The sequence below is a fragment of the Anomalospiza imberbis genome, chromosome 5 (genome assembly GCF_031753505.1).
Source record: "Anomalospiza imberbis isolate Cuckoo-Finch-1a 21T00152 chromosome 5, ASM3175350v1, whole genome shotgun sequence".
In the NCBI taxonomy this organism is placed as follows: Eukaryota; Metazoa; Chordata; class Aves; order Passeriformes; family Viduidae; genus Anomalospiza; species Anomalospiza imberbis.
Window position 1 is genome coordinate 601657 of NC_089685.1, and position 17037 is coordinate 618693.

The following is a 17037-nucleotide window of genomic DNA, read 5'->3' on the forward strand; positions in this document are numbered from 1 at the left end:
TGGTCCCTCCCCACGGGGGTCACCCTGCCCCGGGCAGGACCCCCTGGATCCCAGGCTAGCTGCGGGGCTGGAATGTCAAAGGCTTTAATTAGAAAATTATAGGAAACCTCTGGGCTCGGGCCGAGCCGGGCAGGGGGGGAACCGCGGGATGGGCGGGGGGGAGCACCCCAAAGTGCCAGGGGGGACCCCAAAGTGACCTGAGGGGCTGGGCAGGGTAACCGGAGGGCTGGCACTGCCCAAACTGCTCCAGCCCGCGGGCACAGAGCCCCCACCCGCTCTGAGCCCCTGACCTGTGCTGAGCCCCCCCACTGTGAGGTCTGCAGGGGTCCCCAAGGGGTCCCTGGGCGCTGGGGAGGGGTCCCCCGACACTGGGGCCGGGTCCCCCCAAGGGGTTCCTGGGCAGGGTCCCCAGACACTGGGACATGTCCCCAAGCAGCCCCTGAACCCTAGGGAGGGGTCCCCAGGTAGCAGGGAGAGGTCCCCAGCAGTGCCTGGACACTGGGGAGGCGTCCCCAAGGGGTCCCCAGGCAGGGGGAGGTGTCCCCAAGGGGTCCCCAGGCAGGGGGAGGCGTCCCCAAGGGGTCCCCAGGCAGGGGGAGGTGTCCCCGAGCGTGTCCCCACCCCGCATGGCCACACCGTGCTGAAGGCACTGGCACACGGGCACCCCCCGGGCCGGGGTCCAACAAGCGCTGCCCCCCCACCCGGGGACTCCCTCCCTGCCCCCCGTTTCTGGGGGGCTGCGGGGGCTACTTCTTCCTCCTGTTGCCGTGCCGGCCCTCGGGCCGTGCCCCGTTTGTGCCCCGCGGCCCCTCCGCGCCCCGCGCCCCGTTGCGCTCGCCCCGCTCCCGGGGCCCTTTGTGGCGAGCGGGGGGCGGCCCCCCGCGGGCCCGCCGGGCCAGGGCTCGCAGCAGCCCCGCGGTGGCGGCCACCAGGTAGAGGGACCAGAGCAGGACGGGGCCCGAGAAGGGCTGGCACAGGCGGCGCACGGAGCCCAGGAGCCGCGGCAGGACAGCGTCAGCTCGGCGGCGCAGCGGGGGCTTGTCCTGGAGGGAAAGGGGTCGGGGGGAAATGGGGTCAGGGGGCTGGTCCTGGGGGAAATGGGGTCAGGGGGCTTGTCCTGGGGGGAAAGGGGTCAGGGGGCTGGTCCTGGGGGAAATGGGGTCAGGGGGCTTGTCCTGGGGGGAAAGGGGTCAGGGGGGGAAAGGGGTCAGGGGGCTGGATCTGGGGGGAAAGGGGTCAGGGGGGAAATGGGGTCAGGGGGCTGGTCCTGGGGGAAATGGGGTCAGGGGGCTGGTCCTGGGGGAAAAGGGGTCAGGGGGCTGGATCTGGGGGGAAAGGGGTCAGGGGGGAAAAGGGGTCAGGGGGCTTGTCCTGGGGGGAAAGGGGTCAGGGGGGAAAAGGGGTCAGGGGGCTTGTCCTGGGGGGAAAGGGGTCAGGGGGCTGGTCCTGGGGGAAATGGGGTCAGGGGGCTTGTCCTGGGGGGAAAGGGGTCAGGGGGGAAAAGGGGTCAGGGGGCTTGTCCTGGGGGGAAAGGGGTCAGGGGGGAAAAGGGGTCAGGGGGCTTGTCCTGGGGGGAAAGGGGTCAGGGGGGAAATGGGGTCAGGGGGCTTGTCCTGGGGGAAAAGGGGTCAGGGGGCTGGTCCTGGGGGAAAAGGGGTCAGGGGGCTGGATCTGGGGGGAAAGGGGTCAGGGGGGAAATGGGGTCAGGGGGCTGGTCCTGGGGGAAAAGGGGTCAGGGGGCTGGTCCTGGGGGAAACGGGGTCAGGGGGCTGATCCTGGGGGGAAAGGGGTCAGGGGGGAAAAGGGGTCAGGGGGCTGGTCCTGGGGGTAAAGGGGTCAGGGGGCTGGTCCTGGGGGGAAAGGGGTCAGGTGGGAAATGGGGTCAGGGGGCTGGTCCTGGGGGTAAAGGGGTCAGGGGGCTGGTCCTGGGGGGAAAGGGGTCAGGGGGCTGGTCCTGGGGGGAAATGGGGTCAGGGTGTTGCTTGTCCTGGGGGGAAAAATGGGGTCAGGGGGGCAAATGGGGTCAGGGTGTGGCTTGTCCTGAGGGACAGGGGGTCACAGGGGGGACTTGTCCTGAGGGGAAAATGGGGTCAGGGTGTGGGATGGGATTGGGGGTGACAGAAGAGGGTCAAGGACCAAAAAGGGTGATCGTGGTGTGGGAATGGGGTCAGGGGACAGAGAGGGAGGGAAGGCAGCCAGGGGTAAGGGAAGGGGGGACTGGGGGCTGAAAAAGGGGATCAGGGTGAGGGAATGGGGTTGTGAGCCAAGAAAGGGGGTCGGGGCAAGTGGAAGGGGTCAGGAACGGGGCGGTGGCACCAGGTAGAGGGGGCTCAGGGGTGAGGGAAGGGGGGCTCAGGGGCCAAAAAAGGGGTCAGGGCGGGGGAAGAGGGTCAGGGTGAGGGAAGGGGGCTTGAGAGGTCAAGGGCGAGGGAAGGGCAACAAGGTGAAGGAAGAGAGGGTCAAGAGCAATGGAATAGGGTCAGGGAGAGTCGGGGGCAAGGGAAGGGGGGTCAGGATGGTGGCAGTGGGATCAGGGGTGTTGAAGGACGAGGGTCAGGAGCCAGGGAGGGTCTCAGGGCCCAGGGAGGGGTCACCCCAGGAGGGGTCACCCCGTGCCCACCTTGAGGCCGTGCTGGCTGAGCAGGGACTCCAGCGTGGGGTCTCCCAGGGACACGGCCGGGAAGAACTCCTGCACGTGCTGCCGCCGCCACCACGGTGCCGGGCCCGGGCTGCGGGCACAGGGGGCTCAGGTGACCCCAAACGCCCCCGAGGCCGGGCTGGGGGCTGCAGGGGCCCCTCCCCGCTCACCTGCCCTCGCTGGGGGCCGTGAACCAGTACTTGTAGAGCTGGGCCCGCAGGAAGGTGGGCGGGCGGCCGTGGAACGGGTACCGGGACTCGTCCGTCTGCACCAGGCGGATCACTGCAGGACAGGGGTCAGAGCTGGGGACAGCCCCGGCACAGCGGGGACAACCCAAACCTAAACAGGGACACCCAAACACACCCGGGGGCACCCCCAGGGCTGCAGGAACAACCCAAACCCAAACAGGGACACCCCAAAACCATGCTGGCATCGATGCTGGGGAGGTCCCACCATACCCTGGGTCCCCAGGGCCCCCAGCCCCCCGTGTCCCCGTCCCCGGAGGCCCCAGTGTCCCCTGTCCCCACCCCTATGTCCTGTGTCCTGTCCCCAGAGCCCCCAGCCTCCCATGTTCCCTGTCCCCAGGGCCCCAGCCTGTGTCCCCTGTCCCTAGCCCCCATCCCCAGAGCCCACAGCCCCTCATTTCCCCTGTCCCCAGAGCCCAAACCCACCATGTCCCGTTCCCAGAGCCCCCAGAGTCCCCCAGTCCCCGTGTCCCCAGAGCCCCTCAGCCCCCAGTGTCCCCAGCCCCACATCCCCTGTCCCCAGAGCCCCCAGTGTCCCCAGCCCCACATCCCCTGTCCCCAGAGCCCCCAGTGTCCCCAGCCCCACATCCCCTGTCCCCAGAGCCCCCAGTGTCCCCAGCCCCACATCCCCTGTCCCCAGAGCCCCCAGTGTCCCCAGCCCCACATCCCCTGTCCCCAGAGCCCCCAGAGTCCCCACCCCCATGTCCCATGTCCCCTGTCCCCACCCTCACGTCCCCTGTCCCCCCTCCCCATGTCCCCTGTCCCCAGCCACACATCCCATGTCCCCAGCCCCGTGTCCCCTGTCCCAGCCCTGTGTCCCCTGTCCCAGCCCCGTGTCCCCAGCCCCGTGTCCCCTGTCCCAGCCCCGTGTCCCCAGCCCCGTGTCCCCTGTCCCAGCCCCGTGTCCCCAGCCCCGTGTCCCCAGCCCCGTGTCCCCTGTCCCTGACCGTCGGGCTGTCCCTGCAGCAGGCGCAGCACCAGGGCGCTGAACCAGGGGCTGCCCTGGTGGGGTCCGAGGGCGGCGAACCAGAGTTGCCAGTCCAGGCGGGGCTGGTGCGGGGCCACCACGGCCGGCGCCGCGCTCACGTTCCCGGGCTTGTACATGAACTCGATCTCCTGTGGGACCGGCAACGGCTGCCTCGGCAACGGGGACCCCAGCACAGCCCCGGAACCCAGCCCCACCCAGCGCCGGGAGTCACCTCAGCCCCAGGAGAAGGACATTCCCACCCAAAATCCCGCGGTTCTGGGGCAGGACACCTCCAGAACCCATTCCAGCCAAGGGCCTGGAGTCACCTCAGCCCCAGGAAAAAGACATTCCCACCCAAAATCCCGGGGTTCTGGGGCAGGACACCTCCAGAACCCATTCCAGCCAAGGGCCTGGAGTCACCTCAGCCCCAGGAAAAGGACATTCCCACCCAAAATCCCGGGGTTCTGGGGCAGGACACCTCCAGAACCCATTCCAGTCAAGGGCCTGGAGTCACCTCAGCCCCAGGAAAAGGACATTCCCACCCAAAATCCCGGGGTTCTGGGGCAGGACACCTCCAGAACCCATTCCAGTCAAGGGCCTGGAGTCACCTCAGCCCCAGGAAAAGGACATTCCCACCCAAAATCCCGGGGTTCTGGGGCAGGACACCTCCAGAACCCATTCCAGTCAAGGGCCTGGAGTCACCTCAGCCCCAGGAAAAGGACATTCCCACCCAAAATCCCGGGGTTCTGGGGCAGGACACCTCCAGAACCCAATCCCACCCAGTGCCTGGAGTCACCTCAGCCCCAGGAAAAGGACATTCCCACCCAAAATCCCGGGGTTCTGGGGCAGGACACCTCCAGAACCCAATCCCACCCAGTGCCTGGAGTCACCTCAACACCAGGAAAAGGACATTCCCACCCAAAATCCCGCGGTTCTGGGGCAGGACACCTCCAGAACCCAATCCCACCCAGTGCCTGGAGTCACCTCAACACCAGGAAAAGGACATTCCCACCCAAAATCCCGGGGTTCTGGGGCAGGACACCTCCAGAACCCATTCCAACCAAGTGGCTGGACTTAACTCAGCCCCAAGAAAACACCTTCCCACCCAAAATCCCGGGGTGCTGTGACAGGGACATCAGCACCAATCACAGCTGACCCAACCACATCTCATCCTGCTCGAGGTCATCTCAGCCCCAGGAAAAGGACATTCCCACCCAAAATCCTGGGATTCTGGGGCAGGACACCTCCAGAACTTGATCCATCCAAGGGCCTGTTCCTGCTTGGGGTCACCTCAGCCCCAGGAAAAGGACCCAGGGTGGCTCCAATCCCAGCACGGGACAGGATGAGAGGAAACAGCCTCGAGTTGCACCGGGGAAGGTTTAGGTTGGATATTGGGAAAACTCCTCCTGGAAAGGGCTCTCCAGGCCTGGCACAGGTGGAGTCCTGTCCTGGGGTGACTCACGGTCCAGCTGTGCCCGTCGTAGCTGCCCTCCAGGATGACCTCTGGCCGCCCGCCCACGCCGGTCATCCTGCGGAAGAGCCCGTAGGAATTGACCACCTGGAACCGCTCCACGGCCCCGAACATCTGGTGGATCCCGGGCCACAGCTTCCCGTTGGACTCGTGCTCGATGTAGGTGAAGGGCACCTGGGGGGGCAGGGGGGCTCTGTCATGGCCCGGACGGGGGGCTTGGGGGTCCCCAAGAGCCCCGTGGCCCCCAGGCCTCACCAGGCTAACAGCGAACAGGCCCACGGTGGCCGTGGCCATGATGGCCCACTGCAGGGTGGCCCAGAGCTTCCAGAAGCATCCCCGGACGCAGGCACAGCTGGGGGGACACAAATAGGGTGTCACGGGGGCAAAGAGGCTCAGCCCCCCCGGTTTGGGGGGATTAAAACCCCTCCACGCCGCGTCTGACTGCTCAAATCCCAGAGCAGGGTCACCCCTTCCCAGCTCCCAGGGTGTCACCTCAGTGACCCCATGCCCCCAGGGGCACCCCGGTGTCCCCCACGGCCCCGGGGTCACCTCAGTGTCCCCCATGCACCCAAGGGGAACCCCAGTGTCCCCTACACCCCTGGGGGCATCCTGGTGTCCCCCACGGCCCCGGGGTCACCTCAGTGTCCCCCACACACCCAAGGGGAACCCCAGTGTTCCCTACACCCCTGAGGGCATCCCGGTGTCCCCCACTGCCCTGGGGGCACCCCGGTGTCCCCCACACCCCTGGGGTCACGCCGGTGTCCCCTACACCCCTGGGGGCATCCTGGTGTCCCCCACGGCCCCGGGGTCACCCTGGTGTCCCCCATGCCCCTGGGATCACACCGGTGTCCCCCACGGCCCCGGGGACACCTCGGTGTCCCCCACGCCCCTGGGGTCACCCCGGTGTCCCCCACGGCCCCGGGGCCACCCCGGTGTCACCCACGACCCCGGGGCCACCCCGGTGTCCCCCACAGCCCTGGAGGCACCCCGATGTCCCCCACGGGCCCGGGGTCACCCCGGTGTCCCCCACGGCCCCGGGGCCACCCCGATGTCCCCCATGGCCCCGGGGTCACCCCGGTGTCCCCCACACCCACCGGTACATGGCCACGAGGATCTCCCAGGACAGGGACAGGAAGGCCACCCCCACCAGCGGCAGTGTCACCGTCCGCAGCCACGTGGTGAACTCGTGGTAGGTGAAGGCTGCAGGGAGGGACGGCCCCGGCTCAGGGACAGCCCCTGGTGCCGCGGGGAGGGGCACAGGGGCCGTGCCCCCCGGCACGTACCCACTTTGGAGTCCAGCAGTTTCCTGTCCCAGTCGAGCTCCAGGCCGAAGTAGCGCACGGTCCAGCAGAGCAGGAGCCCGTAGGTGCTGAGCTCCAGCAGCGTGCCCAGCACCGAGCCCAGGCTGGGGGGCCAGCCTGGGGCAGGGAGGGGCTCAGAGCCTGCCCGGGACCCCCCCCTCGCAGCCCTGGGGTCACCCACGGGCACAGGGCCCTGCCTACGGTGTCACCTGTCCCCTGTCCAGCCTGGAAAGGGCCCCCCCAAACCAGGGATGCTGGGGGTTCCAGCGCTGCAGGGAAAGGGAATGAGGAGGGAAAGGCCCAGCAGCAGCAGAACCTCACTGGGACACAGAATTCCAAAGGGTGGGAGCCCCTTGTGGGGTGACAGCAATGCCAGGAGGGATGGCCTCACACAGATCATTTATCCTTCCTTAATTCCCTGATTTCAGAGGGAAGTGAAACCTCCTCCTCCTCCCCCCACCTCTGGCTCTGACCCACTGGAGCTCCAGCCCAGCACCAGGGAGGATCCAGAGAATCCTGGGATGGGTGGGGTGGGAAGGGAGCTCAGAGCCCCTGCAGTGCCACCCCTGCCATGGCAGGGACACCTCCCACTGTCCCAGGCTGCTCCAGCCCCAGGGTCCAGCCTGGCCCTGGGCACTGCCAGGGATCCAGGGGCAGCCCCAGCTGCTCTGGCAATTCCAGCCCAGCCAGGAATTCCCAATTCCCAAGATCCCATCCACCCCTGTCCTCTGGCAGTGGGAGCCATTCCCTGTGTCCTGTCCCTGCAGGCCTTGTCCCCAGTCCCTCTGCAGCTCCAGGCCAGGCTGGATGGCCTTGGAGCACCCTGGACCAGCGGGAGGTGTCCCGGCCCGTGGGGGCTGGAACGGGATGGGATTTACAGCCCCTTCCCACCCCAACCACTCCCTGGTTCCACAACTGTGCCCCACACCCCTGGGCTCCCCCACGGGCACAGCCCCTGCGCTGGGGTGAGCGTGGCAGCTCCCACAGCGTGGCCACCGCATCCCCTGCCCCCTGTCCCCCCAGGGGGGCCCCCTCACCCCAAAGCGGGCTCCGGGGGTCTCACCTGCGCCGTGCCTCTTGCGGGGCCGGCCCAGCCAGCGCCCCACGTGCTCCTCGTCCAGCAGGGAGAAGGCCAGCACGATGGTCAGCGCGTTGAAGAAGTTGTAGTTGCCCGTGAGGATGATGAGGACCTGCAGCAGCACCTGGGGGGGACGGTGTCACAGGGCTGGGGGACAGAGGACACGGGGCACCTCCAGTGTGGCCACCTCACCTCCCAGTGCCAGTGGGGACGAGCCAAGCCCAGGCCTGGAGAGGCCCCCATGGGGATCCCCCGAGCACAAAGCGGGGCACGAGGGGGCCCAGAGTGGGTCACAGGGCTGGGGGGCAGATGGCACAGGACGTGGGACACCCCACGAGATGTCCCTGTGCCCACAGAGTGAGGAGCCAAGCCCAGGCCTGGAGAGAGCCCCATGGGAACCCCCCCGAGCACAAAAGGGGGCACGAGGTGGGGGTCACAGCACCGGGATGGTCATTGGCCTGGGGGTGTCACAGGACTGAAGGCCACAGGACACTGGGTACCATTAACAAAAAAGATTTCTCTCCCTAAGTAAACTAAAAAAAAACCTATTCTAAAAATAGTAAACTAACAAAATCTCTAAGCTTTGTTTCTTTACAGCGTCAGTGAGAAAAAAAAATTGTAAAGAGAAGAAAACCAGTCTAAAAATCTATTCTAATTCTTATTACTTTTTCTTTTAGTTACTGTTAATAATTTTTTCTTGATACCCTTTTAAATCCTTTCTTGATACCTACCTTTCTCCTAATCCAACGTCACAACAGTGAGCACACCAGTAATTGACCAACACTAAACCCACCACACTCGCTAGCACACCACCCAAAGAAATCTCAAAATCAATAAAATCTCAAATCAACAAAGAGTGAGCATGCCAGTAATTGACCAACACTAAACCCACCACACCACCCAAAAAAAAATCTCAAAATCAATAAAATCTCAAATCACCAGTGAGCACAATGGTAATTAACCAACACTAAACCCACCACACTCACTAGCACACCACCCAAAAAAAAAATCTCAATAAAATCTCAAATCACCAGTGAGCACACCGGTAATTGACCAACACTAAACCCACCACACTCACTAGCACACCACCCAAAAAAATCCCAATAAAATCTCAAATCACCAGTGAGCACACCGGTAATTGACCAACACTAAACCCACCACACTCACTAGCACACCACCCAAAAATATCTCAATAAAATCTCAAATCACCAGTGAGCACACCAGTAATTGACCAACACTAAACCCACCACACTCACTAGCACACCACCCAAAAAAATCTCAATAAAATCTCAAATCACCAGTGAGCACACCGGTAATTGACCAACACTAAACCCACCACATTCACTAGCACGCCACCCAAAAAAATCTCAAAATTAATAAAATCTCAAATCACCAGTGAGCACACCGGTAATTGACCAACACTAGACCCACCACATTCACTAGCACACCACCCAAAAAAAAATCTCAATAAAATCTCAAATCACCAGTGAGCACACCGGTAATTAACCAACACTAAACCCACCACACTCACTAGCACACCACCCAAAAAATATCTCAATAAAATCTCAAATCACCAGTGAGCACACCGGTAATTAACCAACACTAAACCCACCACACTCACTAGCACACCACCCAAAAAAAAAATCTCAAAATTAATAAAATCTCAAATCACCACTGAGCACACCGGTAATTAACCAACACTAAACCCACCACACTCACTAGCACACCACCCAAAAAAATCTCAATAAAATCTCAAATCACCAGTGAGCACACCAGTAATTAACCAACACTAAACCCACCACACTCACTAACACACCATCCAAAAAAATCTCAAAATCAATAAAATCTCAAATCAACAAAGAGTGAGCATGCCAGTAATTGACCAACACTAAACCCACCACACCACCCAAAAAAATCTCAAAATCAATAAAATCTCAAATCAACAAAGAGTGAGCATGCCAGTAATTAACCAACACTAAACCCACCACACTCACTAGCACACCACCCAAAAATATCTCAAAATTAATAAAATCTCAAATCACCAGTGAGCACACCGGTAATTAACCAACACTAAACCCACCACACTCACTAGCACACCACACAAAAAAAAAAATCTCAAAATTAATAAAATCTCAAATCACCAGTGAGCACACCAGTAATTAACCAACACTAAACCCACCACACTCACTAGCACACCACCCAAAAAATATCTCAATAAAATCTCAAATCACCAGTGAGCACACCAGTAATTAACCAACACTAAACCCACCACACTCACTAGCACACCACCCAAAAAAAAAATCTCAATAAAATCTCAAATCACCAGTGAGCACACCGGTAATTGACCAACACTAAACCCACCACACTCACTAGCACACCACCCAAAAAAATCCCAATAAAATCTCAAATCACCAGTGAGCACACCGGTAATTGACCAACACTAAACCCACCACACTCACTAGCACGCCACCCAAAAAAATCTCAAAATCAATAAAATCTCAAATCACCAGTGAGCACACCGGTAATTGACCAACACTAGACCCACCACACTCACTAGCACACCACCCAAAAAAATCTCAAAATTAATAAAATCTCAAATCACCAGTGAGCACACCGGTAATTGACCAACACTAAACCCACCACACTCACTAGCACACCACCCAAAAAAATCCCAATAAAATCTCAAATCACCAGTGAGCACACCAGTAATTGACCAACACTAAACCCACCACACTCACTAGCACACCACCCAAAAAAAATCTCAATAAAATCTCAAATCACCAGTGAGCACACCGGTAATTGACCAACACTAAACCCACCACATTCACTAGCACACCACCCAAAAAATATCTCAATAAAATCTCAAATCACCAGTGAGCACACCGGTAATTAACCAACACTAAACCCACCACACTCACTAGCACACCACCCAAAAAATCCCCAAATTAATAAAATCCCAAATTACCGAACCAAAACCCCCGGAGCAGCCCACCTGAAGCGCAGAAGGACCAGCCCAGCCCCCAGGGAGGAGCCCCCTCCCCACCTGGCAGTAGAAGGCGAAGAGGCGCAGGCGGCGCAGGGGCGCGAAGAACAGCACGGGCACGGCCACCTCGATGACGTAGGTGGCCACCACGCTGAGCTTCTGGAACCACACGGGCAGCTGGTGGGCGAGCCACGCGCCCGGCGTGGGGATGCACTGGCTCTCGTAGTGGTACGTCAGCGCTGGGGGGGCACAGGAACGGGATTGGTTTGCCACAAATCCCAAGAATTCACCCCAGTTCTGGGTAAACGCCGGCTCTCCCCGCCGCAGAGTACTAAGCAGGGAAAAGCTTTCTCTGTGCAAAAGTGTTTCCAAATTAGGGGGTACCCCGGGGCTGGGGGACACAGGGGGCTTTGGGGGGGGCCTATCCATAATCTACTTCCCAAAAATGGAACCTAATTCGGGGTTAATCCCAGTTTTTCCCATTGCAGAGTACAAGCAATTCTGGGAATTCCAGAATTGGAATTCCGAATTAAGTGGTACCTCGGGGTTGGGGGACACAGGGGGCTTCAGGGGAGGCTTTCCATCACCTGCTTCCCAACAATTCCCTGCAATTCCAGGCTGATGCAGATTTTCCCTACCACGCAATAGGATCAGTGCTAAACAGGGAAAAGCTTCCTTGCAGAAAAATCCAAATGAAATGGTACCTCAGAACTGAGGGGGAAGGGGGCCTTTCCATAACCTACTTCTCAAAAATTCACTGAAATTCCAGGCTAGTGACTGGAACCCCCAAACCTGCACCCCCCAACACCTGAACCCCCAAAGCTGCACCCCTCACCTGTGAGCCCTGTCCAACACCTGAACCCCAAACCTGCACCCCTCACCTGTGAGCATTGTCCAACACCTGAACCCCCAAACCTGCACCCCTCACCTGTGAGCCCTGTCCAACACCTGAACCCCCAAAGCTGCACCCCTCACCTGTGAGCCCTGTCCAACACCTGAACCCCAAACCTGCACCCCTCACCTGTGAGCATTGTCCAACACCTGAACCCCCAAACCTGCACCCCTCACCTGTGAGCCCTGTCCAACACCTGAACCCCCAAAGCTGCACCCCTCACCTGTGAGCCCTGTCCAACACCTGAACCCCAAACCTGCGCCCCTCACCTGTGAGCCCTGTCCAACACCTGAACCCCAAACCTGAGCCCTGTCCAACACCTGAACCCCCAAACCTGCACCCCCCAACACCTGAACCCCCAAACCTGCGCCCCTCACCTGTGAGCCTCCCATGTGGGGCAGCAGCTCGTGAGCTTCACAACCCCTAAAACTGGAGGATTGCCCCCAAGAGCTGAGCCCCCCTCACCTGTGAGCCCCCAAGAGCTGAACCCCCAAAGCCCCCCCTCACCTGTGAGCCCCCACCAGGTGGGGCAGCGGCTGGTGAGCTTCACCACGCCCGAGGCGAACATGAGGCGGAAGAGGAGCCAGCGCACGGCCCAGAAGGTGACGGCGTCGTGGGGTCTCCAGGCCGGGGACCCCCGCCGCAGCAGGCGCAGGGGGGCCACCAGCACGGCCAGGAACCCGGCCTCCAGCAGCAGGCTGTCCCTGGGCGTGGGGACAGCGCTGAGACCCCCACCCTGCACCCCACACGGGGCTGGGGACACGGCCACGCCCTGCTCGTGGGGCTGGGGACCCTGTCCTGCTGAGCCCCCGCTGTCCTGACGTGCTCCGGTCCCCAGAGCGCCCCACCCCGATGTGCCTCAGTCCCCCACAGCCCCCGTCCTTGTCCCCAGAGCTCCCAGTGCCACCCGCCCTGGTCTCCAGAGCCCCCCACACCCCTCCCTCTGGCCCCCAGAGGTCCCCACCCCACTGTGTCCCCTGCCCCCTGGGCAGCCCCTTGTCCTGGTCCCCAGAGCCCCTCGTGCCCCCCATCCCACTCCCCAGAACCCTCTGTGCCCTCCGTGCCCCCCACCCCACTGTGCCCCCCATCCCACTCCCCAGAGCCCTCTGTGCCCCCTACCCCCCTGTGCCCCCCATCCCACTCCCCAGAGCCCTCTGTGCCCCCCACCCCCCTGTGCCCCCCATCCCACTCCCCAGAACCCCCTGTGCCCCCCATCCCACTCCCCAGAACCCCCTGTGCCCCCCATCCCACTCCCCAGAGCCTTCTGTGCCCCCCATCCCACTCCCCAGAGCCCTCTGTGCCCCCCATCCCCCTGTGCCCCCCATCCCACTCCCCAGAGCCTTCTGTGCCCCCCACCCCCCTGTGCCCCCCATCCCACTCCCCAGAACCCCCTGTGCCCCCCATCCCACTCCCCAGAGCCCTCTGTGCCCCCCCCCAGTGAACCCCCTGCCCTGGGGGCCCAGGATGGGTCCCCAGCCCCGAGCCCCCCAGAAGCCCCCGTGAGGGGGGCCTGACTCACCACTGGAAGTACAGGAACACCTGCCCCACCTGCAGACAGGGAGCGGGGTGGAGGCTCAGCCGGGGGGGTCTGACGCCCCCAGGCCCTTCCCCATGGGGAGACACCCCCTGAGCCCCCCTGGCACGGGAGTCTGGGCCAGGGGCAAGGAGCAGTGGGAGGTGACAGCCACCCCTGGGAGGGATGGCCTCACACAGATCATTTATCCTTCCTTAATTCCCTGATTTCAGAGGGAAGTGAAACCTCCTCCTCCCCCCACACCCAGCTCTGGCCAGGGAGGATCCAGGGAATCCCGGGATGGGTTGGGTGGGAAGGGAGCTCAGAGCCCTGCAGTGCCACCCCTGCCATGGCAGGGACACCTCCCACTGTCCCAGGCTGCTCCAGCCCCAGGGTCCAGCCTGGCCTTGGACATTCCAGGGATCCAGGGGCAGCCCCAGCTGCTCTGGCAATCCCAGCCCAGCCAGGAATTCCTAATTCCCAAGATCCCATCCATCCCTGCCCTCTGGCAGTGGGAGCCATTCCCTGTGTCCTGTCCCTGCAGGCCTTGTCCCCAGTCCCTCTGCAGCTCCAGGCCAGGCTGGATGGCCTTGGACCACCCTGGACCAGTGGGAGGTGTCCCGGCCCCTGGGGGCTGGAACGGGATGGGATTTACAGCCCCTTCCCACCCCAACCACTCCCTGATTCCACCACCGTGCCTCCCCCGGCACCCCGAGCACACCAGGAGCCGGCAGGACGAGCCACCGCCCCCCGGAGCCCGCTGTCCCCCGCTGTCCCCCGCTGTCCCCGCACCTGGTACAGCGACAGGTAGAACATCCTGAGCAGGGCGAACACCAGGCAGTCGCGCATGGCGTCGCAGAGCAGCGCCCCGAGAGCCGCCAGCATTCCCAGCAGGCACAGCAGCTCCATGCCCTGCTCCGTGTCCAGCCCCAGGCGCGGCCCGAGCCACAGCAGCGTGGGGACATCGCGCAGCTGCTCCCACAGCCCCTTCCCGCTCAGCCGCAGCACCCGGCGCGCCGGCAGCAGCCCCTCGCGCCCATACAGCCCTGCGGGACAGCGGCGTCCGGCACTCCCGGGAAAAGCACCCGGCATGCCGGGGAAAACGCCCCGGCGTTACCGGGAAAATCACCCGGCATGCCGGGGAAAACGCCCCGGCGTTACCGGGAAAATCACCTGGCATGCTGGGGAAAACACCCGGCATGCCGGGGAAAACACCCGGCATGCCGGGGAAAACGCCCCGGCGTTACCGGGAAAACACCCCAGCATTACCGGGAAAAGCACCCGGCATGCCGGGGAAAACACCCGGCATGCCGGGGAAAACGCCCCGGCGTTACCGGGAAAATCACCCGGCATGCCAGGGAAAACGCCCCGGCGTTACCGGGAAAATCACCTGGCATGCCGGGGAAAACACCCGGCATTACCGGGAAAAGCACCCGGCATGCTGGGGAAAACACCCCGGCGTTACCGGGGAAAACGCCCCAGCGTTACCGGGAAAATCACCCGGCATGCCAGGGAAAACACCCGGCATGCCAAGGAAAACACCCCGGCATTACCGGGAAAAATGCCCCGGCGTTACCGGGAAAAAACCTCAGGCATTCTCGAGAGAAAACGCCCCGGCGTTACCGGGAAAAAACCTCCGGCATTCCCGGGAGAAACACCCGACAGCAGCACCCGGAACTCCCCCGCGGAGCCGGGCTGCTGCCGGGACAAACCCGCGGCACCGGGAGCGCGACCCGGGCCGTCCCGGCCCTGACCCCGGCTCTCCCGGCCTCCAGCCCGGAGGTGGCCGGGAAGAGCCCGGGTGCGAGCCAGGAGCTGCCAGAGCCACGTGGAGGGGACGGGAGGCGGCTGCTGGGGGCTCAGGGGGAGCGGAGCCGCGCCGGGACCGCCGGTGCTCCCGGGAAGGGAGAAGCGAGGGAGGGAAACGGGGAGATGGAGGCGGCGGCAGGAGGGAAACGGATAACGGGGATACGGAGAGATCAGCCCGGCCGCGGGAGGGGGACGGCCACTGTCGCCGCCCCGGCTCCGTTCCCACTCCCGACTCCACCGGCCACGTCCCCAGCTCTCGCCCGCCTCCCCCCCGCAACGCTCCCGGTCCCGTCCCGGCTCCACCGGCCCCAGTTTCAGCTTCCCTGGCTACGGCCGCGTCCCCGGCCCCACCAGCCCCAATCCCGACTCCAGCCCGGCTCCTCCATCTCCCTTCCAGGCCTATCCCGGGTTCCCCGACCCTACTCCCGGTCCCTGTCCCGGTTCCCCCATCCCTATCCCGGTTCTCCCGGCCCCACTCCCGTCCCTATCCCGGTTCCCCCATCCCTATCCCGGTTCCCCCGGCCCTATCCCGGTTCCCCCGGCCCCACTCCCGTCCCTATCCCGGTTCCCCCGTCCCTGTCCCGGTTCTCCCGGCCCCACTCCGGTCCCTATCCCGGTTCCCCCGGCCCCACTCCTATCCCTATCCCGGTTCCCCCAGCCCTATCCCGGTTCTCCCGGCCCCACTCCCGTCCCTATCCCGGTTCCCCCATCCCTATCCCGGTTCCTCCGGCCCTATCCCGGTTCCCCCGGCCCCAGTCCCGTCCCTGTCCCGGTTCTCCCGGCCCCACTCCCGTCCCTGTCCCGGTTCTCCCGGCCCCACTCCGGTCCCTGTCCCGGTTCCCCCATCCCTGTCCCGGTTCTCCCGGCCCCACTCCTATCCCTATCCCGGTTCCCCCAGCCCTATCCCGGTTCCCCCGGCCCCACTCCCGGCTCTGTCCCGGTTCCCCCGGCCCCACTCCTACCCCTATCCCGGTTCCCCCAGCCCTATCCCGGTTCCCCCGGCTCTGTCCCGGTTCCCCCGGCCCCACTCCTATCCCTATCCCGGTTCCCCCAGCCCTATCCCGGTTCTCCCGGCCCCACTCCCGGCTCTGTCCCGGTTCCCCCGGCCCCACTCCTATCCCTATCCCGGTTCCCCCAGCCCTATCCCGGTTCTCCCGGCCCCACTCCCGGCTCTGCTCCGGTTCCCCCATCCCTGTCCCGGTTCCCCCGGCCCCACCCGGCAGTCCCCGCCGCGGTACCGGGGATCTGTACGTAGAGGGAGCCGAAGGCGGCGATGTAGACCGCGGCCAGCCCGGCCAGGAACAGCGCCCGCGGCCGCGCCAGCTCCGCCATGGCGGCCATGGCGGCCCCGGGCCCGGCGGCGCGCGGCGCTGACGTCACGGCGCCCGGACGCCATCGGCGCGCGGGGCGCGTCACGGTGCGCGGGAAGGACGAAAATGGCGGCGGCGAGCCGGGGATGAGGAAGGGCCCGTGAGGGGAGCGGCGTCACGGGAGGGAGCGGCGTCGAGGTGGGGATGGGGACCGGGACCGGGACCGGGATCAGGGTCGGGACTGAGGTTTGGATGGGGACCGGGACCGGGATCACAGTCAGGATCGAGGTTTGGATGGGGACTGGCATCGGGATCACGGGAGGGACTGAGGTTTGGATGGGGATCAGGATTGGGATCAGGGTCACAGTCGGGATCAAGGTTTGGATGGGGACTGGGATCGGGATTGGGATCAGGGTCACGGTCGGGATCGAGGTTTGGATGGGGACTGGGATTGGGATCAGGATCACAGTCGGGATCGAGGTTTGGATGGGGAGCAGGATTGGGATCAGGGTCACGGTCAGGATTGAGGTTTGGATGGGGAGCAGGATTGGGATCAGGGTCACAGTCGGGATCGAAGTTTGGATGGGGATCAGGATTGGGATCAGGGTCACAGTCGGGATCGAAGTTTGGATGGGGATCAGGATTGGGATCAGGATCACAGTCGGGATCAAGGTTTGGACGGGGATCAGGATTGGGATCAGGGTCACGGTCGGGATCGAGGTTTGGATGGGGATCAGGGTCACGGTCAGGATCGAGGTTTGGATGGGGATGGGGATCGGGATCAGGGTCACAGTCGGGATCAAGGTTTGGACGGGGATCAGGATTGGGAT

The 17037-nt window shown here is 63.4% G+C and overlaps 1 protein-coding gene across 1 annotated transcript; it reads right to left on the minus strand.

The window, feature by feature from the left end:
- Positions 1-66: 66 nt before the first annotated feature.
- LMF2 (lipase maturation factor 2) lies at positions 67-16247 on the minus strand. The gene is made up of 14 exons (XM_068189309.1): positions 16136-16247; positions 13881-14134; positions 13095-13123; positions 12083-12279; positions 10744-10922; positions 7686-7824; positions 6605-6739; positions 6416-6521; positions 5577-5673; positions 5313-5495; positions 3831-3999; positions 2809-2920; positions 2621-2729; positions 67-1043 (listed from the first exon to the last, which is right to left on the minus strand). The coding sequence occupies exons 1-14, from the start codon at positions 16236-16238 to the stop codon at positions 747-749; spliced, it is 2109 nt and encodes a 702-aa protein (XP_068045410.1). The 5' UTR covers positions 16239-16247; the 3' UTR covers positions 67-746.
- Between the last annotated feature and the right edge of the window lie 790 nt (positions 16248-17037).

What these genes read in the sequence shown, in the direction of transcription:
- LMF2 (XM_068189309.1), bottom strand. Translation starts at nt 16,238, where the DNA reads ATGGCCGCCATGGCGGAGCTGGCGCGGCCGCGGGCGCTGTTCCTGGCC. An exon ending in GTGTTCCTGTACTTCCAGTG is followed by an intron (nt 12,280 to 13,094) that starts GTGAGTCAGGCC and finishes CCCCACGCCCAG; the next exon opens with GGACAGCCTGCTGCTGGAGG. An exon ending in ATCCTCGTGGCCATGTACCG is followed by an intron (nt 5,674 to 6,415) that starts GTGGGTGTGGGG and finishes GTGTCCCCCCAG; the next exon opens with CTGTGCCTGCGTCCGGGGAT.